At 40.1% G+C, this 25,583-nt stretch overlaps 1 protein-coding gene across 1 annotated transcript; it reads right to left on the bottom strand.

The window, feature by feature from the left end:
• Positions 1-361: 361 nt before the first annotated feature.
• Positions 362-4,665, bottom strand: LOC309864120 (interleukin-20 receptor subunit alpha-like; the record flags this gene model as incomplete). The annotated part of the gene is made up of 4 exons (XM_082729451.1): positions 362-432; positions 2,806-2,950; positions 3,650-3,825; positions 4,656-4,665. 4 exons carry the CDS (start codon positions 4,663-4,665, stop codon positions 413-415), a joined length of 351 nt encoding a protein of 116 aa, XP_082585577.1. The 3' UTR covers positions 362-412.
• Between the last annotated feature and the right edge of the window lie 20,918 nt (positions 4,666-25,583).

Genomic DNA, 25,583 nt, shown 5'->3' with positions numbered 1-25,583 from the left:
AGTAACATAGTGTTTCAGCGGATAAATGCATTCTAGTCTATTGACTATTCAAATATCTTTCTAAACACACATACCCAGACATAAATGTACTATTCTATCACAAAAGGTGGCATTTCCTTTCAGGTTATCCCCCTACTAAACGAGCCTACTATGTTATTGAGAGGACATTTTCAGATTACAAAACAGTAATGTCAATTTAGGTCAACACTCCAGAAGTTCTCATAAAATATTAATATGACCACTTTAAATAGTCATACTTAAATGAATGAGGGGCTCATTCAGGTCCCATACATCGTTGCTTTTTACCCTTACATTTACATCCTGATGAGAAGTGTTAGAATCCTCCACAATATTGAGGGTGATAAAATTAAGCACAATTTTTTCAGCAGTTACAAAGAATCTTTTTTCAAATTCATTTCCATAAATCAAAATCTATAAAGAGAGAAGAGAATGGTTTTCACCTTTTCACTTGAGAGAGACATGAAAAACAGCTGTTAAGTAGAACTTATACTGTCATCACATAGTTCTAAAAGCCTATTCTTACCAACTCATGGAAGTGACAGTTATTCTTGGAATAAACAGAAAGCCTCATTCACATGGAGGCAAGAGACCTGAGACACGTACACACAAAGGCTTATGGAAGTGAACAGTGGTCCCTGGGGGGGGGCGTGGGGGTATCCTGTCCTAGGATCAGGGTAGACTGCTCCCTCCCCTAACTGGCCCAGGGAATTCAGGGCACTTATTCAATTTCTTGAGCCTCAGTTTTTAATTGTGTAAAATCAGAATTTCTGCCACATGAGAAGTGGCAAGGGCTGAGGGAGAGAGTTCGGAATTCGCTTTGTTAATTACTGTTGACCACGTATTTGTCAACTAGCAGTGGTTTCCTGGACTCCCAGGCCTGGCTGGGATACACCCTACCCTGGACATGAAATGTGGATGGGCATGCAAACTGGATGCAAAGAGGGAAGGAGGCACGTGAGTAGGGATGGTTTCCCTCACTTCCCCCATAGCTATCTAATCCAACTGTAATGGGGCCAAAAGGGAAATCCACCTGCCTGTTCATGGTTGATAGAGAAACTCTCAATCATGTCAGGTTTGAGATTAACATGGTGGTAGGGATATGTGGAAGGTGTCTTTTGTGATGCCCAGTCATGACTTAAGTTTGAATCCTCATTGTCCACCCCATGATGTGAGTTCAATTAACATTTACAAAATAGGGTATGTTCTTTAGCCTCATTCTCCCATAACATTTTGGTTTCAGAAAGTCTCACGTGCTCAATTCTACAGTGAATGTTCCTTCCAGGAATGTCTTCTTGGGTGAAAATCACCTGCACCTATGTAATGCCACAATTCAGCCTAGTCCTCTGAATACAGTCTCTGGTCTCTGAACTTGCCCTACTTAAAACGTGCCATGACAACTGATGGCACTCAGCATACAGCAGGACATGTCTGCATAAGCCTAATAAACTGTAATTGTATTGTCGTAATGGGGGACTGTGGAGAGAAGGAATATTTCTGGAAGATGTCCCAAAAGAGGTGGCCCAGCTGGGCTATCAAGGAAAAGTTCAGAACCCAAAAAGATATGTCCTTATTTTGTCACCTCTTCTAGACTAGTGAGAAAGTTGGCTACATCTCTTACTGGGAAGTATTTAATGGAATCCGTATTTGAGTTGCTTTCAGTGAACCAACTGCTTAAATGTTCTCCATTGGAAATTGATTCCTACCACTTGGCCACTGATCAAGCTGTAAACAGAGCCCTTTTCCAAATACAGAAACAATTTCTTCAGTCTGCTTTGTTTTGCATTTGCTTGCTCTGCATTTCAGTTTTATTTGACATATGGCAGAGAACCTTTCATTTTAGGGGAAGGTATGAAAACAGAGATTCAAAAATACAGCTTTTCACTTATGAAAATCACAAAATCCCCTTTGGATTCCTTAGGGCAATTTCAACTTGTGCTCTGTGCAGCGTGAGGGAAGAGGAAAGTGGGGCTCCTGTCACCATGGCCATCCTATAGCTGGCGATGGAACCATTGCTGGCTAGGGGAAGAGGGGTTCCATTTGTCTTGGGCCAGCAGGTTTGGAAGAGGGAGATGGAAGAATAATGGATGAGGGGCCATTCGAGGAAGGTCAACTTTAGGGTTAATTTTCCATGTTCAGGTTTTGAGTGGAAAGTCCTCTGACCTTTGGGGAAGCACAAATACACAAATGCCAAGCTCCTAACCCTATGTTTCCTAACAGGAATGAGCCTCTTCAGCCAAGCTCAGAAAACAATGTAGAAGCAATGTAAGTGGAGAAGTAAGTGTGGATTTGCTGATCCCAGACGCTCATGCAGCCCATGAGTGATAGCTGAAGGCAGCTTGCAGAGCTCTAATTTGTACTCCTGGGGGTGAGCAAAGCCTGTTGTCTGTAAGTGTTGTTAGAATAGTGTTTTGTTTCTAGCACTAACATTTGACATTCTTGAAGACCACAGAACTTCTCTTGATGAAAGGGACCATAATTAAGAAATAAAAAGATATGTGTAAAATTCTACTTGCTTTTTTTCCCATGGAAGAAGCTTGTTGGCTGCAGATATCAGGACAGGTGCTGAGAGTTCCTTGAGAAGATGCAAACACTCTCTAATGGTGGCCAAGTTCAACGGCAGAGTCCCAGGCTGCTCAATGCATTTATGGTGATGATTGTTTCTGCCTTTGTCTCAACCTGTTCCTGGTAGGTGTGGATTTACCCAAACCTTGTTTTTAACTGCCACACTTCTCCTAGTTTCCTTACAGTTCCCACCGCAGACCAGCTGAGACTTTTTCAGCTTACCTTTCAAAGTACAGACACACAGCTTCTCAGAAGGTCGAGCGAGGCGAGGAGGCTCTGGGACGAAGGACTCCACGTGGACGCAGTACAGAGTGTCTGGCTCCAGCCAGCCCAGCACCAGCGTGTGGTTGGTCACACACTGGGACCACTAGGGCAGGGGATGGCAAATAGCAGTTAGAGCCACGGAATTCCAGTACCAGACAGACAGCTCTAGAAGGAGATAGAACACTGAGATACCACTAAATCCTTCTTTATTGCTGCAAGCTGGGCTTTTTTTTTTTGGTAAAGTTTTATTTAAATTGAATTTAGTTAACATATACTATCATGCATTTTTTAAAATTTAAGTAGAATTATGAACATTTTTTCCATATTAATAAATGGATATTTGAGTTAAGATTTTTAATTTTTTTTCCCTAACAACAGCTTTAAAATACCCTTTTCCTTTAGCTCAGCAGAGCATGATCAGGAATTGGGACCATTCTGGGGACAATTCTAAATAAGAACATAAGGACGGATTTCTTGCTCATCTTGCCCTGTGTCCTTGCTGACATTTTTTCTCTTTTGGAGAATGATTGACAGATGTCATGCAAGTCGAAACTTTCCATCAGAGTGAGGTGGACAATTGTTCCACACCCAACAGCAACATCAGACCCCAGTGACGGAGAGGGTCTGTAAGGGAAATCCGAAGGACATTGTTGAGATGTCTATGTATCAGCTTCCACTATACCTTGCCCAGCATGTCTTTGAATATCACCCCTTCGCAGATGCCCTGCCCCTGGGCTGCTCGTTCCAGCACTAGCTGCAGGAAGGGCACAGATTCAAGGTCCCTCTTCCATCCCAGGCTCACCGTTCTATTAGATTGAGTATTATATACGGACACATTATACTTCAGATTAGAGTATATCTGTTGCATGGAAAGAGAACTGTCTTCTGGATTTCTCTTCCACTTCTCCGGAGCCGTCAGAACAATGGAAATGGATCTCTCATCTGTCGTCAGAGCGATCCCCGGTGGGCCAATTTGTGCTTAAAGGGGAGGGGAGAGGGAGTTATCATACTCAGATGTCGAAATCACCATGGATAACACTACAATATAACCCTACTGGAATCAAAGTCTAAAGCCCCCCTCTTAGTTGAGATGACTCAGATTGTTCTCAGGTGAGTCTGAGTTATGCCACATCTTGAAACAATCATTTCATACTCCCTGATACAATATGAAAACAGAAAATTTCAAGTCTTGTATTTACTTGGTGCCTAATCTTATGGGTAAACTGGTGGTAAATACAACTAAAAGTGTTTACAACACTCCTGTGACTTGAAAAGTTGGTGATAAATAACATTAACATGATTTGATGTGTGGTGGAAATCAGCCATGGAGGAATGAAACAGTGTTAAATAACTTAGAATGGTCTAGAACAGAGGTTCGCAGACTTTTGCTATAAGGTTCAGACAAGAAGTACTTTAGGCTTTACAGGTCATATGATCTCTGTTGTAGCTCTTATTTACGTAAATGAAAAAGCATTCTTAGCTCTCAGCCGGTAGACAAATGGAGAGGGGGCCGCGGTGTATTTGATCTGAAGACATAGTTTGCTGAAGTCTGATCTAGAAGGGCACCACTGGAGAGATTCTGGCTCCAGTGAGAAGCTCTTGTAGAGTTCATTATGGCAGCGCTGAGTGGGTGCTCTAGGGCTGAATCAGCCATAGAACAAGGGGTGTAAAAGTGAAAGAAGCAAACATCAGGAAGGTGTTGCCTGAATTCTGAGTTACATCTAGAAATATGTCATCACATTACCATGTTCAGAACAAGAAGACACTTAGTTTGACAATCACAGTAATCTTGAACCAATCTTGTGCACCTATATCCATGGTTATAAACCCACATCAATAAAAAAAAAATCTGTCACTTACTCATTACATAGTCTAGGAAATAATGAAACAAAAATGAATTTTGATACTATTGGCATCCACTGTTAATTTTGGCTCTGGCAGAGATCTTAGTGTTGATCAGAGGAAACTCTCTTTGTAAAGATGAAACTCAGAGATTCAGTGAGGTGGAGCATCGTGGGCTGGTTCACCCAGCGGCTGAGGGACAGAGCGCAGAACAGATTTCTCAGGAGGCCTGTCTGTATGTATTGTATTCCTATATGTCTATGGGAATACCGAGGCTATAAGGCTGAGGCAGTCTACTCGATAGTCGGAAGAATTTGGTATTTATCTGTGTTTTCAGACAGTTCTGTTACTTTCTAAGAATAGATAGATTTATCTGGTTTCTGCCCATTTGGAATAATTCATTTCCCAGATGGCCTTACCTTTGGCATGATTTTGATGCTTGTAATCAGAAGTTTCCACAGAGAGATCAGAGTAGGTCCTATTGATATTTCTGCAATCATATTTATTCAACCAAATTTTTTTTTGCCCATATCTGGTGAGAAAGAAACTGAATTAATAATGAGGTGCTCTCTTATGCTTTCCAGTAAGAAAAAAAAAAACAACAACAACGATTATTATACAAACTGAATGTGGGCACTTGAGAGACTTGGATGGTTAAGGGTCTGATTCCTGATTTTTGCTCAGGTCATGATCTTAAGGTCCTAAGATGGAGCCTCTCATAGGGCTTCACACTGGGCATGGAGTGTCCTTAAGATTGTCTTTCTCCCTCTGCCAACCTCTGCCTCCTATTCTCAGCTCCCTCCATCAAAACAAACAAACAAATAAAATAAAATAAAAAAATTAAACACAAACAATGACAAAAAAGTCAATGGAAGTTCAGACCTTCACTGCAGAGCAACAAAAGTGCTTGTCATTGAGTTAAAAAAGAATCCACGTTTGCTGCTGGCAACATTTTTAATTACCACTCAGGAGCATGAGTCAGAGTTTCTACAATCACCTCTCCTTTTTGTGAATTATAATGTGGGTAGTACATTTTGAAAGAGTGTATTGCTTTTATTATTCTTGGTCTACAGTAAAAATTTTACATACCATGTGATTAATACTTCTAGTAATTATTTATGTAAGATTTTAGTACACTATGCCTATGAAGGTCAATTTGATGGGCTATTTTAAGAAATATTAGTCATTTTTTTTCTTGGAAGGAAAAGTACCTTGACATTTTCATAAGATTTGAAAATCTACTTGCTCTGAAGTGTCTAGGGAAAATTCAGTAGTTGGAGTGCATGCCACAGTAATTATAGTGATGGTGATGATAGCAACTAGGTCATTGATACTGATTTCTCCTTTCTTCTATTAAAGACACACACCTCTAGCAGGTAGAGGGGGGAAATATTTTTAACACTTTTCATGTGGGAAACACTGAAGTATAGAGAGTTGAAGTGCCCCAGGCTGAGCCTGTGAGAGAGGGTTGTGTGGGAGGCTAGGAAGGCATTAAAGCAGGTTTTAGAAAAGCAGGGTTTTAGAAAGCTAACAGGTGTAGCATGGAGAATGCAGAGAGGTAGGGGTGGCAGTACTGGGGCACTTGGAGAGATACTATGGTGGTCCAGCTGGGAAGATGTCGGTGGCTTGAACAAGGACGGTGGTAGTAGAACAAATGGCAAGACAAAAGGAAGAACTATTAGGGGAAACAGAACTTGGTGACTGAGTGGAGGTAAGAGATGAGAGAGATGAAGGTGTTCAGGATGGTGTCTCTTTCTGTCTGGGATAGTGGTAATGTTTCCCAAGAGAAGGAATATCGAGGAGTACGTCTGGGAAATGGGGTGAAGTGGGGAGGAAGGAAAGGTAAAAGTTCAGTTTTTTGCACATTGAGCCTCAGGTATGTGAAAGACATCCAGCTGCATGGATGCCCAGTAGGCCCTGGGGCTCAGGGAAGAGGGCTGAGTGGGAGGCAGTGATTTTGAAATCAAGGACACAAAACTGTTCATTGAAGGCTTAGGTATGAATGAAATGATCCTGGAGCCAGAGCAAAGCTTAGCATAAAATTCCAGGATCATCAAGATTTAAAGGTTGGATGCAAAGTACAGTTATAAATAGCAATTAAAGGGGCACCTGGGGTTCTCATTCAGTTGAGCATCTGACTCTTGGTGTCAGTTCAGGTCTTGATCTCAGGGTTCTGAGTTCAAGCCTTGTACTGGCTCCTCACTAGGAATGGAGCCTACCTAAAAAATAAAAAAGAAAAGAAATGGCAGCTAGAGTGGGAGTAGGAGAAGCAGGCATCACGTAAGTCAAGGCAAGAGCATGTCTTGAGAATGAGGAAATGTGGACTTTATCAAGTATTATTCAAGCTTAAGGGGATCTTCTCCTTTCAGAATATGGCAACAGATCTCTGAAGGCCACTGTCTCCTGCTTCGTAGGTACCATACCTGCCCGAAAACCTTAGAAATTCAGTTAAGACCTTGTCCCCATTGCCTAAGGGCTTTCATACATTTTTTGTCTGTGAGCTGAAAGATGTAATCCATTTTACCTTGTGAGCCAGCTCACAGAAACATACACATATTTAACATATTAAAACAAAGGTTTCACAAGATTCTACTTAAACTGTAGTGCATGCCAGTTCAGTTATTTTCCACTCCAGTCTACTTCACTCCATTCAAGTCCTTTCCATTGAAAATAATGCTAGCTATGTCCATCAAAACTGATTTCATGGTCCAACAACAGCTCCTGACTTAGGGTTTGGAAAATACGACCATCACCCACTGGATCCCCTCTCCTTCACTTTCCTCACTCCTGCCAGGGGCAGGGCAGCTTCCCATGACAGAGGTTGATGGAGGAGAAAATACACTTTCTGGATTCTGAACTACTTTTCAGAGCTTATGCCAGAGTTTGTGTTTTCAGTTTTCTCTATTAAATTCTCTTGGCAGGTAGAGTTTAAACTGTTGTTAAAATGTCATCTTTTACTTGGAAACAAACTTCACTCCAAAGTGTAAAATCATAATATGTAAGTTGCCCAAGGTTACCTGGCTAGGATGACAGCCTGGCTGCAAACCAAGGACTGTTTGGCCTTGGAGCTGAGCTTGGAGCCCTGTCAGTGACAGACACTGCTCTGTATTTCTGTCCATCTTGGACATGCACGAACATGTCAGACCTCTGACATGGTGAGTTTCTTAATTCATTTGGGATGTTTTACCATATAAGTTATTTGTTCTCACAGAGCAATTTTTGTTTTCCTTTTCTTTTTTTTTTCAATGTAAATTTTAGTTAGTTAACATACAATGCAATACGAGTTTCTGGCAGAATTCAGCATTTTATCACTTGCAACGCCCAGAACTCATCCCAGCAATTGCCCTGTGGATGTCTTTTTTGGAGATGACATATCTATTCTTCTCTTCTGTCCGTTTCTTAACTGGATTATTTGTTTTTGGGTGTTGAGTTTATAAGTACATTATGCGTATAATATATAATACATATATATTCATTACATATATAGTGAATATAAGTATATAAGTTCATTATAGATTTGGCTACTAACCCTTTATCAGATATAATGTTTGCAAATATCATCCCCTATCTAGCCCATCTCCTACGAACCTCCCTCTACCCACCTTCAGTTTGTTCTTCTATGGTTAAGATTCTCTCATTGTTTTTTTTCTCTTTCTCCTTTTTCCCTTTCCCCTGCTCCTATATGTTCATCTGTTTTCTCTCTTATATTCCACATATGAGTGAGATTGTATGGTATTTCTCTTTCTCTGATTGTATGGTATTTCTCTTTCTCTCATTTAACTTAGCATATACATTGTAGCTCCATCTGCATCATTGCAAATGGCAAGATTTCTTTTTTTTTGATGACTGAGTAATGTTCCATTGTATGTATATATGATATCTTCTTTTTCTGTTAATCAGATGATGGACATTTGGACTCTGTCCACACTTTGGTTATTGTTAATAATCCTGCTTTAAACATTGGGGTGCATGTACCTTTCAATACTGTATTTTTGTATCTTTTGTGTAAACGCCTAGTAGGCAACTGCTAGATCATAGAGTAGTTCTACTTTTAACTTTTTGGGGAACTTCTATGCTATTTTCTCAACAACAGTGCATCCTTACCAATACCTGTTGCTTCTTGTGTTACTGATTTTAGCCATTCTGACAGGTGTGAAGTGGTAACTCATTGTGGTGTTGATTTGTATTTCCTTGATGATTTTGATGTTGATCATCTTTTCATGTGTCTATTATCCCTCTGTATATCTTCTTTGGAAAAGCCTTCTTTCTGTCTTTTGCCCATTTCTTAACTGGATTATTTGGTTTTGGTGGTTGAGTTCGATAAGTTCATTATAGATTTTGGATACTAACTTTTTATCAGATATGATGTTGCAAATATCATCTCCCATTCCATAGGATGCCTTTTAGTTTTGTTGATTTCCTTTGCTTTGCAGAAGCTTTTTATCTTGATGAAGTCCCAATAGTTTATTTTTGCTTTTGTTTTCTTTGTCTCTGGTGACATGTCTAGTAAGAAGTCACTACAGCAGAGCTTAAACGGCTTGCTGCACATGTTCTCTCGGATTTTGAAGGTTTCCCATCTCACATTCAGGTCTTTCATTCTATTTGAATTGATTTTTGTGTATGGTGTAAGAAAGTGGTCCAGTTTCATTCTTTTGCATGTGGCTGCTCAGTTTTCCCACCACCATTTGTGGAAGAGACTGCCTTATTCCCGTTGGCTATTCTTTCTTGCTTTGTCAAAGATTGGGTGACCAAATAATTATGAGTCCATTTCTGGCTTCTCTATTCCATTCCATTGATCTATGTGTCTGTTTTGGGGCCAGTACCATATTGTCTTGATGACTACAGCTTTGTAATATAGCTCTTTATTCAGAATAGTGATGCTTCCAGTTTTGTTTTTCTTTTTCAGGATTGCTTTGGCCACTCAGGGTCTTTTGTGGTTCCAAACACATTTTAGGATTGTTTGTTCTAGCTCTGTGAAAAATGTTGGTGGTATTTTGATAGGGATTGCATTAAATGTGTAGATTGCTTTGGGTAGTATAGAGATTTGGACAAAGTTTTTTCTTCTGATCCATGAGCATAGAATGCTTTTCCATTTCCTTGTGCCCTCTTCAATTTCTTTTGTAAGGGTCCTATAGTTTTCAGAGTACAGATCTTTTACCTCTTTAGTTAGGTCTATTCCCAGGCCTCTTTTATTGTTTTTGATGCAATTGTAAATGGGATTGATTTATTGGTTTCTTTTGCTGCTGCTTCATTATTGGTGTAGAGAAATGCAACAGATTTCTGCACATTAATTTTATATCCTGTGACTATCGCTGAGTATTTGTTCTAGCAATAAGTTTTGTGGATTATTTTGGGTTTTCTACATAAAGTATCATGTTGCCTGCAAGTAGTGAAAATTTGACTTCTTCCTTGCTGATTCAAATGCATTTTATTTCCTTTTGTTGTCTGATTGCTAAGGTTAAGACATCCAGTTCTATATTAAATAGTAATTGTGAGAGTGGACATCCTTGTCTTGTTTCTAACTATAGGGAAAAGCTCTCAATTTTTCCCTCTTGTGGGTGATACTAGCTGTGGGTCTTTCATATATGGCCTTTATGATGTTGAGGTGTGTTCTGTCAGTTCCTACTTTGTTGAGGGTTTTTGTCAAATACTTTTTCTGCTTCTGTTGACAAGATCATATGTTTCTTATCCTTTCTTTTATTAATGTGGTAAATCACATTGATTTATTTATAGATATTGAACTACCCCCTGTAGCCCAGGAATAAATCTCTCCTGATTGTGGTGAATAATTCTCTTAATGTTCTCTTAATGTCCCTTCTCTTAATGTTCTAGTATTTTATTGAGAATTTTTGCATCCATGTTCATCATGAGTATTAGCCTGCAATTCTTCTTTTTAGTAGCGAGTTTGTCTGGTTTTGCAATCAAGGTAAGGATGAATTTGGAAATTTTCCTTCCATTTCTATTTTTTTGGAACATTTTGAGAAGAATAGGCATTAACTCTTCTTTAAATGGCTGGTAGAATTCCCCCTGGGAAATCATTTGGCCCAGAACTTTAGACTACTGGGAGGTTTTTGATTACTGATTCAATTTCTTTGTTAGTTATGAGCCTCTTCAAATTTTCTATTTCTTCCTATTTCAGTTTGGTAATTTGTACATTTCTAGGAATTCATTTCTTCCAGGTTGCCCAGTTTGTTGGAATATACTTTTTTGTAGTATTCTCTTACAATTGTTTGTATTTTGGGGGTCTTGGTTGTGATCTCTCCTCTTTAATTCATGATTTTATCTATTTGAGTCCTTTCTTTTTTCTTTCTGATAAATCTGGCTCGTGTTTTATCAATTTTCTTAATTCTTTCAAAGAACCAGCTCTTAGTTTTGCTAATCCTTTCTACAACCTTTTTTTGGTTCGTTTCTATAATGTTCATTTCTCCTCTAATTTTAATTATTTTCCTTCTTCTGCTGGGGTAGGCTTTATTTGCTGTTATTTTTCTAGCTTCTTTAGGTGTAGGTTAGGTTGTGTACTAGAGACTTTTCTTGCTTCCTAAGGTAGACCTGTATTGCAATATACTTCCCTCTCAGGACGGCCTTTGTTGCATCCCAAAGGTTTTGGACTATTGTGTTTTCATTTTCATTTGCATCCATGTTTTTTTTTTTTAATGTATTCCTTAATTTCCTAGTTAACCCATTCATTCTTTAGTAGTATGTTCTTTAACCTCCATTTACTTTAGGTCTTTCCAAAATTTTTCTTGTGGTTGACTTAAAGTTTCATAGTGTTGTGGTCTGAACGTGTACACAGTATGATCTTGATCTTTTTATAACTATTGAGGGCTGATTTGTGGCCCAGTATGTGACCTATGCTGGAGAATGTTCCTTGTGCCCTCAAAAAGAATGTGTATTCTGCTGCTTTAGGATGAAATATTCTGAATATCTTTTCAGTCCATCCAGTCCAATGTGTCATTCAAAGCCATTGTTCCCTTGTTGATTTTCTGCTTAGCTGATTTGTCTGTTGTTGTAAGTGGGGTGTTAAAGTCCCCTATTATTATTATATTATTATCAATGAGTTTCTTTATGTTCATTATTAATTGATTTATGTATTTGGGTACTCCTGAGTTGGGGGCATAAATATTTATGATAATTATGTCTTCTTGATGGATAGACTCCTTAATGATGATATGATGTCCTTCCTCTCTTGTTATACTCTTTTTTTTTTAAGATTTTATTATTTGTCAGAGAGAGATCACAAGTAGGCAGAGAGGCAAGCAGAGAGAGAGAGAGAGAGAGAGAGAGAGGAGGAAGTAGGCTCCCTGCCGAGCAGAGAGCCCAATGTGGGACTCCATCCCAGACCCTGAGATCACGATCTGAGCTGAAGGCAGAGGCTTAACCCACTGAGCCACCCAGGTGCCCCAATATACTCTTTGTTTTAAACTCTAGTTTTTCTGATATGAGTATGGCTTCTCCAGCTTTATTTCCTGGGAGATTGTTCTCCATTTCCTTACTTTCAGTCTATAGGTTTTTTTTTTTTTTTTTTTAAGATTTTATTTATTTATCAGAGGGGGGGCAGAGAGCAAGCACAGGCAGACAGAATGGCAGGCAGAGGCAGAGGGAGAAGCAGACTCCCTGCTGATCAAGGAGCCCGATGTGGGACTCGATCCCAGGACGCTGGGATCATGACCTGAGCCGAAGGCAGCTGCTTAACCTACTGAGCCACCCAGGCGTCCCTGTAGGTGTTTTTTGTTGTAAAATGAATCTCTTGTAGGCAGCATATAGATCAATCATGAGTTTCTTTCTTTCTGTCTTTTTAAAAAATCCCTTCTGATACCCTATGTCTTTTGTTTGGAGCATTTTGTCCATTTACATTCAGAATGAGTGTTGAAAGATATGAATTTAGTGCTACTGTGTTACCTGTAGAGTTGGTGTTTCTGGTGATGTTCTCTGGTCCTTTCTAGTCTGTTGCTTTTGGACTTTTTCTCCTCTCAAAGAGTCTCCCTTAAAATTTCGTGTAGAGCCAATTTAGTGCTCATGAATTCCCTTAGTTTTTGTTTGCCTGGGAAGCTCTTTATCTTTCTTTCTATTCTGAATGACAGTCTTGCTGGATAGAGTATTCGTGACTGCATATTTTCCCCATTCAGCTCATTTATTATTTCCTGCCACTTTCTTCTGGACTGCCGAGTTCTGTGGACAGTTCTTCTGTGAACATGATCTGTCTCTCCTTTAAGTTAAGGATCACCCCACCCCCTTCCTGCTTTCAGGATTCTTTCCTTGTTCATGTATTTTGTGAATTTGACTATGATATGCCTTGGTGATGGTTGGCTTTTGTTGAGTTTAATGGGAGGTCTCTGTGCTTCCTGGATTTTGATGTCTATGTCCTTCCCCAGATTAGAGACCTTTTCAGCTATAATTTGTTTGGATCAAACTTCTGCCCCCTTTTCTCTCTCTTCATCTTCTGGGACTCCTTTGATACAAATGTTATTATGTTTTAATAAGTTGCTGAGTTCTCTAACTCTACCTTCATGATTCATTACTTTTCTTTCCCTCTTCTTTTCAGTTGCATTACTTTCCTTAAAGCTATCTTTGATGTCACTGAGTCACTCCTCTGTTTCATCCAGTCCATTTGGGTTTACATCCTGGTTATAGGATTAATTTCAGCCTGACTAGACATTAGTTCTTTTATCTCTGCAGTAGTAGATATTCTCTAATATCTTCTATGGTTTTTTCAAGCTCAGCTTGTATCTTTATAATAATTGTTTTAAATTCTAATTCGAACATCTTACCTATATCTGTATTGATTAAATCCCTGCCTTGTGAGTTCTACTTCTTATTCTTTCTTTTAGGGTGAATTTCTCTATGTTGCCATTTGTTTTTCTAGAAAAGAAGAAAGAAAATAAAAACAAAACAAACAAACAAACAACCCCAAGAAAGCTAGATTCTGGGTGTGTCTTGGTCTGTTTGTTAAAAGAATCTAGATCCAAAAATCAAAAATAAAATAAAATGAAATGAAAACAAACAAAACAAAAAATATATATGCAAAGTGTATATATGTATATATATAAATTTAAAAATAATAAATAAAAAAAGAATTGAAAAATTAAGAAAATATAGGAAAAAATAATACTAAGGACATGAAGAATAAAAGTAGAAAGGAAGCCAGATCCTATTTCCTGTAGAGCTAAAACTTTGCAGCACTGTATGCTCAGTAGAATTGGTACCTGCAAGGAGTTTGTGCTGGTCTTCTGTAGGAGAGGCCTGCTGTGCTGATTCTCAGGTGGCTTTGCCCTAGTGGAAATGTGTCTTTAGTGTGCAGGGAGGTGGGGCTTGGTTAAGAGGCTCTGGTCTACATGAGATGGCACAGTTTTTCTCCCTGAAGGCTTTTCAGCATGGATGGGTGGGATGAGTATGGAGGCACTCTTCTCTGTAGTTCCAGAGCCGAAAGTTCATGTCCCCACTTCTTCACTGAGTCCTCACAGAAGAGTAATAAATCACCCCTGTTGTGTCCCTGGTTTCGTCTGAACACTCTGTTCTCCCTGCCTGTTTCCATGCTTTTTTTTTTTTTTTAAATATATCTCAGGCAGGTCACTGAATTTCAAAACTCCAAGTTTTAGGGACTTCCATGGTGAGGACCCACACTGTTCCTCTGGGGAAGGGTCTTGCTGTGCTTTTGCCATTTCCCAGCTGGCCCTGGGAGCACAGTTCCTTGTGACTGCACAGTGGTTTGCAGTTTATGGCAAAACAGAGCAGAAATCTGGCACCAAGATGCACTGCTCTCAGCTGCCTTCCCCATGCCCATGCCTGGAAATGGGGCATCATGCTGGTACCCATTCTTCTTGCAACCCAAGGGATCCTCAGACCACATTGTCATTCCTGGCACTCTGCACTCTTTGTCACCTGAGCACCTTTAAACCAGGCATGTCACCCCCCATAGCAGGCTTTTCAAAGTTCAGATTTTGCCCCCCGCTGCATATACTACTTTGTAGTAGCCTATATAAGCAGGGCTTCCTACCTATAAGGCACCCACAGTATATCTCCCCCAAGTCAGTTCTCCACATCTCCTACCTTCCAAGATATGGTTGTCTTTGTACTTGTAGACTTGTAGTTTTTGTTCTCTCAGAGCTCTGATTGATTTCTTAGGTGTTCAGAATGATTTGATAAATACCTCCCTGGGTTTGAGGATCAAAACAAGCTTAGAGTCCCTGTATTTTCAGCCATGTAAACTCCTAAGACCCATTAGTTATATTTTTTGAGTGAAAATGACAATCTATAGAAGAGTTCAATATGATTCCTCTTTTTGGAAAAAATATATAGTGAAGCAAGTCAAGCAGAGAAAGTAAATTATCATATGGTTTCACTTACTTGGGGAGCACAAGGAATAATGAGGAGTACATTAGGAGAAGGAAAGGTGAATTGTGGGAAATCGGGGGTGGAGAAGAACCATGAAAGACTCTGGACTCTGAGAAACAAACTGAGGGTTTGGATGGGGGGCTGTTGGGTGAGCCTGGTGATGGGTATTAAGGAGGGCACATATTGAATGGAGCACTGGGTGTGGTGCATAAACAATGAATCTTAGAACACTGAAAAAAAATAAAATTAAGATGTCTAAAAAAACAAAAAACAAAAAACAAAACAAAATAAAAAAATATATATACATATATACATTGATAGTGGAAATTTCCACACCAATGTTTGTCAACGGAGACATTATTTTTAAAAAAGTCTTTGTTTAGGAACACGTGGGTGGCTCAGTGGATTAAAGCCTCTGCCTTCAACTTGGGTCATGATCTCGGGGTCCTGGGATTGAGCCCCGCATCGGGCTCTCTGCTCAGCAGGGAGCCTACTTTCTCCCCTCTCTCTGCCTGCCTCTCTGCCTACTTGTGGTCTCTGTCTGTCAAATAAATAAAAAAAAAAAAGGCTTTATTTATTTAATAGAGAGTGCAAGTGCCAGTGGAGGAGGGGCAGAGGAAGAGAGAGAGAGAGAATCCTAAGCAGAATCCACTCTGGGCCCAGCATGGTGTAGGGCTTGATTTCATGACACTAAGACCATGACCTGAGCTGAAATCAGAGTCAGATGCTCAAGTATTATGTCACCCAGGTGCCCTCAGTCTAGGCAGTACTGACATTATGGACAAGAGAACTATTTGTTATGAGGGGCTGCCCTGTGCATGTTAGGATGTCTAGCAGTATTCCTGGCTCTCCCGCCAGCCCCCACACTAGCAGCACCTTTCCTCTGAGTCACGACAATCAAAAATGTCTCCAGGCATTGCCAGATGTCTTCTGGGGTGAAAAATGACTCCCTGTTGAGAAGCTTTTCTCTCCCTAATATGTTTGCTGTGGTTAAACCTGGGAGCGGGTCTGGCAGGTAATTTTTATCCTCCACCCCTTCACTTTTAGTTACTCTGCAATGAATATGTCTACATTTATTTCCTATACTGAAAATTAAGAGCAATTAAAATACCTATGACCATAGAACTCTTGGGTAAAAAAAACAAGACGCACGTGCTTTTTTGCACAGTCTTGGAAAAAACAGAAAGCACCAGTAGATAGAAGGTTTTTGGAAGATATCATGAAGAGGACCACAAAGAAAACAGGGAAAACCAGTTCTTCCAAGATAGGTTAGCAGAGATTCCCATCAAGATGTGAGGGCTGTAATGTGTGGGCTAGAAACAATGTGATTTATGATCCAGGTTCACTCATCTGTGCTGATGGCGCCCTCTGTTTAATGTTCTCATCAGATTTACCATGCTGGGCATACTTGCACTCCGGGATGTCCAAATAGTTTTTCTCTGTATCGATTTGCCAGGAGTTGGCTCAGCCTGGGGGCTTGTAGGCTGGTAGGGGTCAGTGTCTCTCTTCACATCTCTCCTTCCCATGCACATGATGTGACACTACGCTTCACTCACTTTGTAGTGGGTGTGTTTTCATTCCCCCAATGTAGAATTCGTGGGGTCCGGAAGTGGGGTGATGATTTGATGCTTTCACGAGGAAACCCTACCTAATGTGGAAGAGGTAGAAGCAACACAACTTTTGAAATGCTCAATACTCCTGCCATGCTTAGAATGACAAGAGATGTAAAAGCCACTCAGAATTAGATTCCCTTTTCCAAAACCATTGGCGATTTCAGCTTGAAGGCATCAAGTAAGAAGTAAAGTACGATGGTACTTTTGGGTAAGAAAAACCAGGTGAGGCACACGTGGGCTTTGAGTTGAAATAGTCATGTCCAAAAGGCCTGTCTTTCTGGTGTTAAGCACCATGCTCTGGCCATTAATAACAATAAACACATGGCACTCACTATGTGCCGGACACCGTTCTAAGTGCCTTCTGTATTCCAACACTGTTCATGTCAAAACAGCCCTGAGGAATTAGTCATCCCTTTTTCATAGGTGAGGACACTAGGACACAGCAGGTGCTCAAGTAAATATTTTGTGACTAAAACAAGTAAGCCAAACTATCAGCAATCACTTTGTTTTCTCTCTGCTCTTAACAACGACTCGTTGTTTCCCTCTCCTCACCTTCTTTGAGGTTAGTGTTATAAATCTGTTCTTCAAAATGAGCAGAGTCATGTCTACCAAAATTGAAGAGAACACTCTGGTTAATGCAATTATGGTCTAAATTAAATCATTAGATCAGAAACGGTTTGGACTTGTGGTTACTCTTTCAAGACCACGACTCCAGAATCCATCTCTCTTACTAGGGGTGTCTGCCTGTGCCAAAATATAAATGAGGGAATATGGATGTTACCTATTTTCTTGCAAAAGCATTAAAGGATCACGAGTTCATGAATAAAACAAGCATACATTAAGACCAAATAATATGATATTGCTGCTTCTGCAAGTCAAAAATGGTCAAATATCAATAATTTTATTTGGTTCAAATTAGAGATTTTGTCATATATTAATGCAGTCACTAGAGTTGAACTTCCTAGGTAAATGGTGAAGGAGATGAGACTAGTTGCTGGAAATTACCTAGCATGGTGTTTATGGTACACTTTAGTTCCCACAGTGAATTGTGGCAAATTTTCATACATTCTCCCGTACCTATTTGTTTACCTTTTTTCTTTTTTTGTATCCTTGTTTATAGATTTAAAAATTCTGTAGGTGGGGCTATTCATTCATACATATTCAAAGGGGTCTTTTGGCGTTGCTCATTCAAATAGAATATTTAGTATTATAATGGTAACATAGTGCTTCAGCAGATAAACACATTCCAGTCTAGTGATTATTCAAATATCTTTGTAAACACACATACCCAGAAATAAATGTTCTATTCTATCACAAAAGGTGGCATTTTCTTTCAGGTTAGCCTCCTACTAAACAAGCCTACTGTGTTGTTGAGAGGACATTTTCTGACTACAAAACAATAATGGCAATTTAGGTCAACACTCCAGAAGTTCTCATAAAGTACCAATATGGTCACTTTAAGTAGCCCAAAGTGTGTAATATCAAGAACTGTTCTTGATTTATCCATTCTGAACTTGGATTATTGTGATTGAATTGTGGGTTGGGTTTAAATATGACCAGATTACCACTAATTCAGTGGTATTTGTATGTTTTAAGTATCTCATCACTCTGAAAATAAACCAAATCCTAAAAAAAAGGAGTATTTAAAAAATGGTCTCTATAAAACATTTTTTACAGTGCTTACACTTGCTAAGTGCCCCCAAATAAATGTAGAAGTAGGCTTGTTTGAAAATAGTCAACCAAGAGAGACAAGATGGCAGGAAACTAGGAGGAGGCACCGTTTTAACCCTAAAGTGAGCTGATTACCTACCAAAGAACTCCGATCACTCATGAAATCAGCCTGAGATCAGAATTACACACGTCTGCATCTCTACAGGGGCAGAAGATGCCAATGGGTAAGTAAAGCGGAGTGGGAATGTCGGACTGATATTGGAAGAAAAGCAAAAGGGAGAGGGAGCCACCAGAGGTGACTGATTGGAAAGTAATACCCCTAATACGAGAGTTCCCTGCATCTGGGGACCAGCATTAACTTGGAGACTGGTTGAAAGCACTCAGAAAGAGCAAAGGATTTCGGGGAGTGGGGGGAGGAATTGTGGGAATCGGGGCAGCTAGGGACAGGGGCTTAAGTCCCCAGACCCAGGACAGCCTCCCCTGGTGCTGAACCAGAGAGAGTGCGGTGGAGAAACCAGGTCTTGGCCCCTGAGCTGCCAGTGCTCCTGAAAACACATGGGGTCTGGCTCCTGTGAGGGGCTGGGAGCCTTGCCAGACGGCAGAACGCAGAGCTGTACTACAGAGCCTGAGACGCACGTGCCACTTACCCTCCCCTGAGAGAGGTGCGTGAAGGCCCAGCCTGGTGCTCTGGACCGGCTCCCTGGTCTCAGAGCCTGAGATGCGCCTGCAACCCACAGCCTCCCCTGAGAGACGTGCGCACAAGCCCTTCACTCTTAGACCCCGAAAGACCAGGCACTCCCAGCCGGGGCCAGCGGGAAAATCTGTGTGCAATCGCTGCTTGGAACCTCTCTGGTGGTCTGGAGCTGCCCAGACAGCTGCTTCTGCTGTGGTTTTGGGTACAAGCAGATGATCCTTCGTCCCCAGGGACCGGAACTCAGAACCTGCTCTGTCAGAGGCCAAGGGGGAATTTATATGGACTCTGCAACACCCACAGGGGACCAGATTGAGGCTTCTCTCTGAGAGGGGGCGTCAGGGTGCAATTTGCTTTCCTCTAAACCTACAAAAACCATCAAAAGCCGTCAAGGCAAGAGAAAAAAAAGTGAACAAACATTAAAAGCCTCCAGAAAACAAAAGCCTGAAAACAACCCGTTTCCTCAGAGCCCACCCCCTCGACGGGGGCGGGAGGACTTAACTCAGGGAACATCATTGACTGAAAACCCACGTGGCAGGCCCCTCCCCCAGAAAACCAACCAGGAAAGGAAAAAAAAAAAAAAAGACTGCAAGAGAACAACCACCACTACTTCATAGGACAACTTTTACTTTTAACTCATTCCCACTATTCTGGTTCATTTTTTTCTTATGTAGATAATTTTTTAACCTATTTACCATCACAGTGAGATGTCCAGTACATCAAATTCCATAATATCCTTCTAACCTGAACTTTTTGATACATACACCTGTGGTTTTCTTTTGCATTTCTATTTTTAAATTTTTTTCCCCTAAATTTTAGTTTAGCTTAGTCTAGCTTATTCATTTTTTATTTTTATTTTCTAATATTCATATAGAGTTAAACTTCAAGTAATCCCCTTTCCCCAATCAATGCTACCCCTATAGGTAAACCAATTTTTAATCCCCCTTTATCTTAGGAAAGTTGAGTCCTTTATCAAAGATATCAAGATACATCCAAGAAGAATCAAAACAACCTTCCTCGCCCACACTGAGAATTTATAACCACTCTCCCATCTTTTTCTTTTATCAGTCTTTTTGTTTGTCTGTTTTTGTTTGTATACTTCATCATTCTTACCTTGTGGCCCATTTGGGCTGAACCTTATCTTTATCTTCCCCCTTTTTTCCCTGTTTCTCTCTCTCTCTCTCTTTTTTATTTCTTTCTTTTTCTTTTCTTTTTTCTCTTGTTTGGGTGGGAAACACTGATTGCTCAGAAGTGTTCCAGGGTGCACCTTGACTGCACCACAGTTGATACATCCAGTTACATCCATTCAGTCATCTCTCACACAAATGACTAGGAGGAGGAATGCTCAACAGAAGAAAAATATAGACGATGGGCCTTCTGCAACAGAGCTAACGACTATCAACATAGACAATATGTCGGAAGGAGAATTCAGGCTAACAATTATCCAGGCAATAGCAAGGTTGGAGAAAGCCATGGATGATCAAATGGAATTGATTAGGGCAGAACTGAAAGTGACCAGGGATGAAGTTCACAATGTTAGGGCAGAGCTGAAAGCTACCAGGGATGAGGTTCACAGTGCTCTCAATGAGTTCCAATCTAATCTAAATTCTCTAAAAGCTAGGGTAACTGAGAGAGAAGATAGAATTAGTGATCTGGAAGACAAACAGATAGAGAGAAAGGATCAGGAGGAAGCCTAGAACAAACAGCTTAGAAGCCACAAAAACAGAATCAGGGAAATAAATGATGCCATGAAACGTTCCAATGTCAGAATTATTGGAATCCCTGAAGGGGAGGAGAAAGAAAGAAGTCTAGAAGATATAGTGGAACAAGTTCTTCATGAAAAATTGCCCAATCTTGCGATTGGAACCAGCGTTCATGTGCTAGAGGCCAAACGATCTCCATCCAAGATTATAGATTCCAAAAAATATCAAGGCACCTCATAGTCAAATTGAGGAATCATAATTGTAGATACAATCTCTTGAAAACTGCTAGGGCAAAGAGACTCCTTACTTACAGAGGAAAGCCCATCAGAATAACGTCAGACCTGTCCACAGAGATTTGGCAAGCCAGAAAGGGCTGGCAAGATATATTCAGGGCACTAAATGAGAAGAACATGCAGCCAAGAATACTTTATCCAGCAAGACTGACATTCAAAATGGATGGAGAGATAAAGAGTTTCCAAGGCCGGCAAGGCTTAAAAGACTATGCAACTACCAAGCTGACACTGCAGGAAATATTAAGGGGGGTTCTATAAAAGAGGAAAAATCCTAAGAAAAGCATTGAACAGAAATATAGAGATATCTACAGAAAGAAAGACTTCAAAGGTAACACGATGTCAATAAAAACGTATCTATCAATAACACTCTCAATGTGAATGACCTAAATGCACCCATAAAATGACACAGGAACCATCCATATGTTGTCTATAAAAGACCCATTTTGAACCTAAAGATACACCCAGACTGAAAGTGAAGGGATGGAGAAGCATCTTTCATGCCAATGGGCCTCAAAAGAAGGCTGGGTAGTGATTATCATATCAGATAAATTAGATTTTAAACTAAAGACTGTAGTCAGAGATACAGAAGGACACTACATAATTCTTAAAGGAACTATCCACCAAGATGATCTAACAATTGTAAATATCTATGCCCCCAATATGGGAGCAGCCAATTACATAAGAAAACTGTTAATCAAGATAAAGAGTCATATTGATATGAATACATTAATAGTAGGAGATCTTAACATGCCTCTCTCAGAAATAGATCATCGAAGCAGAAAATCAATAAAGAAACAAAAGCATTGAATGACACATTGGACCAGATGGACCTCATAGATATATACAGAACATTCCACCCTAAAACAACAGAATATTCATTCTTCTCAAGTGCACATGGAACCTTCTCAAGAATAGACCACATACTGGGTCACAAATCAGGTCTCAACGTATACCAAAAGGCTGAGATTATTCCCTGCATATTCTCAGATCACAATGCTTTGAAACTGGAGCTCAATCACAAGGAAAAGTTTGGAAGGAACTCAAACACCTGGAAGCTAAAGGCCACCTTGCTTAAGAGTGCTTGGATCAATCAGGAGATCAAAGAAGAACTGAAACAATTCATGGAAACCAATGAGAATGAAGACACTTTGTTCCAAATCCTATGGGATACAACAAAGGCCACCCTAAGAGGGAAATACATAGCCATCCAAGCCTCCCTCAAAAAAAATTGAAAAATCCAGAATACACCAGCTGTCTCTACATCTTAAAGAACTGGAGAATCAACAACAAATCAAACCAACTCCACACATAAGAAGGGAAATAATCAAGATTAGAGCAGAGATCAATGAGGTAGAAGCCAGAGATACAATAGAATGTATCAATGAAACTAGAAGCTGGTTTTTTGAAAGAACCAATAAGATTGATAAACCATTGGCCACACTAATCCAAAAGAAAAGAGAGCCCAAATTAATAAACTTATGAATGAAAAGGGAGAGATACAACTAACACCAAGGAAGTAGAAACAATCATCAGAAGTTATTATCAACAGTTATATGCCAATAAGCTAAGCAACCTAGATGAAATGGATGTATTCCTGGAAAACTATAAACTCTCAAAATTGAACCAGGAAGAAATTGACAACCTGAATAGACCGATATCTAGTAACGAGATTGAAGCAGTGACCAAAAACCTCCCAAAAAAACAAGAGCCCAGGGGGCACCTGGGTGGCTCAGTGGTTTAAGCCTCTGCCTTCAGTTCAGGTCATGATCTCAGGGTCCTGGGATCGAGCCCCATATCAGGCTCTTTGCTCAGCGGGGAGACTGCTTCCCCCTCTCTCTCTGCCTGCCTCTCTGCCTACTTGTGATCTCTGTCTATCAAATAAATAAATAAAAATCTTAAAAAAAAAAAAAAAACAAGAGCCCAGGACCTGATGGATTCCCTGGGGGAATTCTACTAAACTTTTAAAGAAGAAATAACACCTATTCTCCTGAAGCTGTTTCAAAAAATTGAAGCAGAAGAAAACTTCCCGACTCTTTCTATGAAGCCAGCATTACCCTAATCCCAAAACCAGGCAAAGACCCTACCAAAAAGGAGAGTTTCAGACCAATATCACTGATGAATATGGATGCTAAGACCCTACCAAAAAGGAGAGTTTCAGACCAATATCACTGATGAATATGGATGCTAAAATTCTCAACAAGATCCTAGCAAACAGGATCCAAAAGCACATTAAAAATATTATCCACCATGAGCAAGTGGGATTCATGCCTGGGCTACAAGGATGGTTCAACATTCTCAAATCAATCAATGTGATAGAACAAATTAATAAGAGAAGAGAGAAGAACCACATGGTCCTCTCAATTGATGCAGAAAAGGCATTTGACAAAATCCAGCATCCGTTTCTGATTAAAATGCTTTCAAGTATAGGGATAGAGGGAACATTCCTGAACTTCATAAAATCTATCTATGAAAGACCCACAGCAAATATCATCCTCAATGGTAAAAAGCTTGCAGCCTTCCTGTTGAGATCAGGAACACGACAAGGATGCCCACTTTCACCACTCTTGTTCAACATAGTATTAGAAGTCCTAGCAACAGTAATCAGACAACAAAGAGAAATAAAAGGTATCCAAGTTGGCAAGGAAGAAGTCACTCTCTCTCTTCGCAGATGACATGATTCTTTATATTGAAAACCCAAAAGACTCCACCCCCAAGCTACTAGAACTCATACAACAATTCAGAAACGTGACAGGATACAAAGTCAATGTACAGAAATCAGTGGCTTTCTTATACACTAACAATGAAAATACAGAAAGAGAAATTAGAGAATTGACTCCATTTACTATAGCATCAAGAACCATAAGATACCTGGGAATAAACCTAACCAAAGAGGTAAAGAAACTGTACTCGAGGAACTACAGAATGCTCATGAAAGAAATAGAAGAAGACACAAAAAGATGGAAGACCATTCCATGCTCTTGTATCAGAATAAACATTGTTAAAATGTCGATACTGCCTAGAGCAATCTATACTTTTAAAAATGCCATTCTGATCAAAATTCCACCAGTATTTTTCAAAGAGCTTGAGCAAATAATCCAAAGATTTGTATGGAATCAGAAGAGACCCTGAATTGCTAAGGAAATGTTGAAAAACAAAAATAAAACTGGGGGCATCACGTTACCTGATTTCAAGCTTTACTACAAAGCTGTGATCACCAAGTCAGTGTCAGCATGGTACTGGCATAAAAACAGACACATAGACCAGTGGTACAGAGTAGAGAGCCCAGATATGGACCCTCAACTCTATGGTCAATTAATCTTTGACAAAACAGGAAAAAATATACAGTGGAAAAAAGACAGTCTCTTCAATAAATGATGCTGGGAAAACTGGACAGCGATATGTAGAAGAATGAAACTCAACTATTCTCTTACACCGTACACAAAGATAAACTCAAAATGGATAAAAGACCTCAAGGTGAGACAGGAATCCATCAGAATCCTGGAGGAGAACACAGGCAGTAACCACTTTGATATCAGCCACAGCAACTTCTTTCAAGATATGTCTCCAAAGGCAAAGGAAACAAAAGCGAAGATGAACTTTTGGGACTTCATCAAGATCAAAAGCTTCTGTACAGCAAAGGAAACAGTCAACAAAACAAAGAGGCAGCCCATGGAATGGGAGAAGATATTTGCAAATGACAGTACAGACAAAAGGTTGATATCCAGGATCTATAAAACTCCTCAAACTCAACACACACAAAACAGACAATCATATAAAAAAATGGGCAGAAGATATGAACAGACACTTCTCCAATGAAGACATACAAATGGCTATCAGACACATGAAAAAGTGTTCATCATCACTAGCCCTCAGGGAGAGTCAAATCAAAACCACATTGAGATACCACCTTACACCAGCTAGAATGGCCAAAATTAGCAAGACAGGAAACAACGTGTTGGAGAGGATGTGGAGAAAGGGGAACTCTCTTACACTGTTGGTGGGAATGCAAGTTGGTGCAGCCACTTTGGAAAACAGTGTGGAGATTCCTCAAGAAATTAAAAATAGAGCTTCCCTATGACCCTGCCATTGCACTACTGGATATTTACCCCAAAGATACAGATGTAGTGAAAAGAAGGGCCATCTGTACCCCAATGTTTATAGCAGCAATGGCCATGGTCGCCAAACTGTGGAAAGAACCAAGATGCCCTTCAACGGACGAATGGATAAGGAAGATGTGGTCCATATACACTATGGAGTATTATGCCTCCATCAGAAAGGATGAATACCCAACTTTTGTAGCAACATGGACAGGACTGGAAGAGATTATGCTATGTGAAATAAGTCAAGCAGAGAGAGTCAATTATCATATGGTTTCACTTATTTGTGGAGCATAACAAATAGCATGGAGGACAAGGGGAGATGGAGAGGAGAAGGGAGTTGAGGGAAATTGGAAGGGGAGGTGAACCATGAGAGACTATGGACTCTGAAAAACAATCTGAGGGTTTTGAAGGGGCGGAGGGTGGGAGGTTGGGGTAACCAGGTGGTGGGTATTATAGAGGGCACGGATTGCATGGAGCACTGGGTGTGGTGT

Source organism: Mustela nivalis (genome assembly GCF_964662115.1).
Source record: "Mustela nivalis genome assembly, chromosome: 5".
In the NCBI taxonomy this organism is placed as follows: domain Eukaryota; kingdom Metazoa; phylum Chordata; class Mammalia; order Carnivora; family Mustelidae; genus Mustela; species Mustela nivalis.
This window is presented reverse-complemented; position numbering and strand designations above follow the sequence as displayed.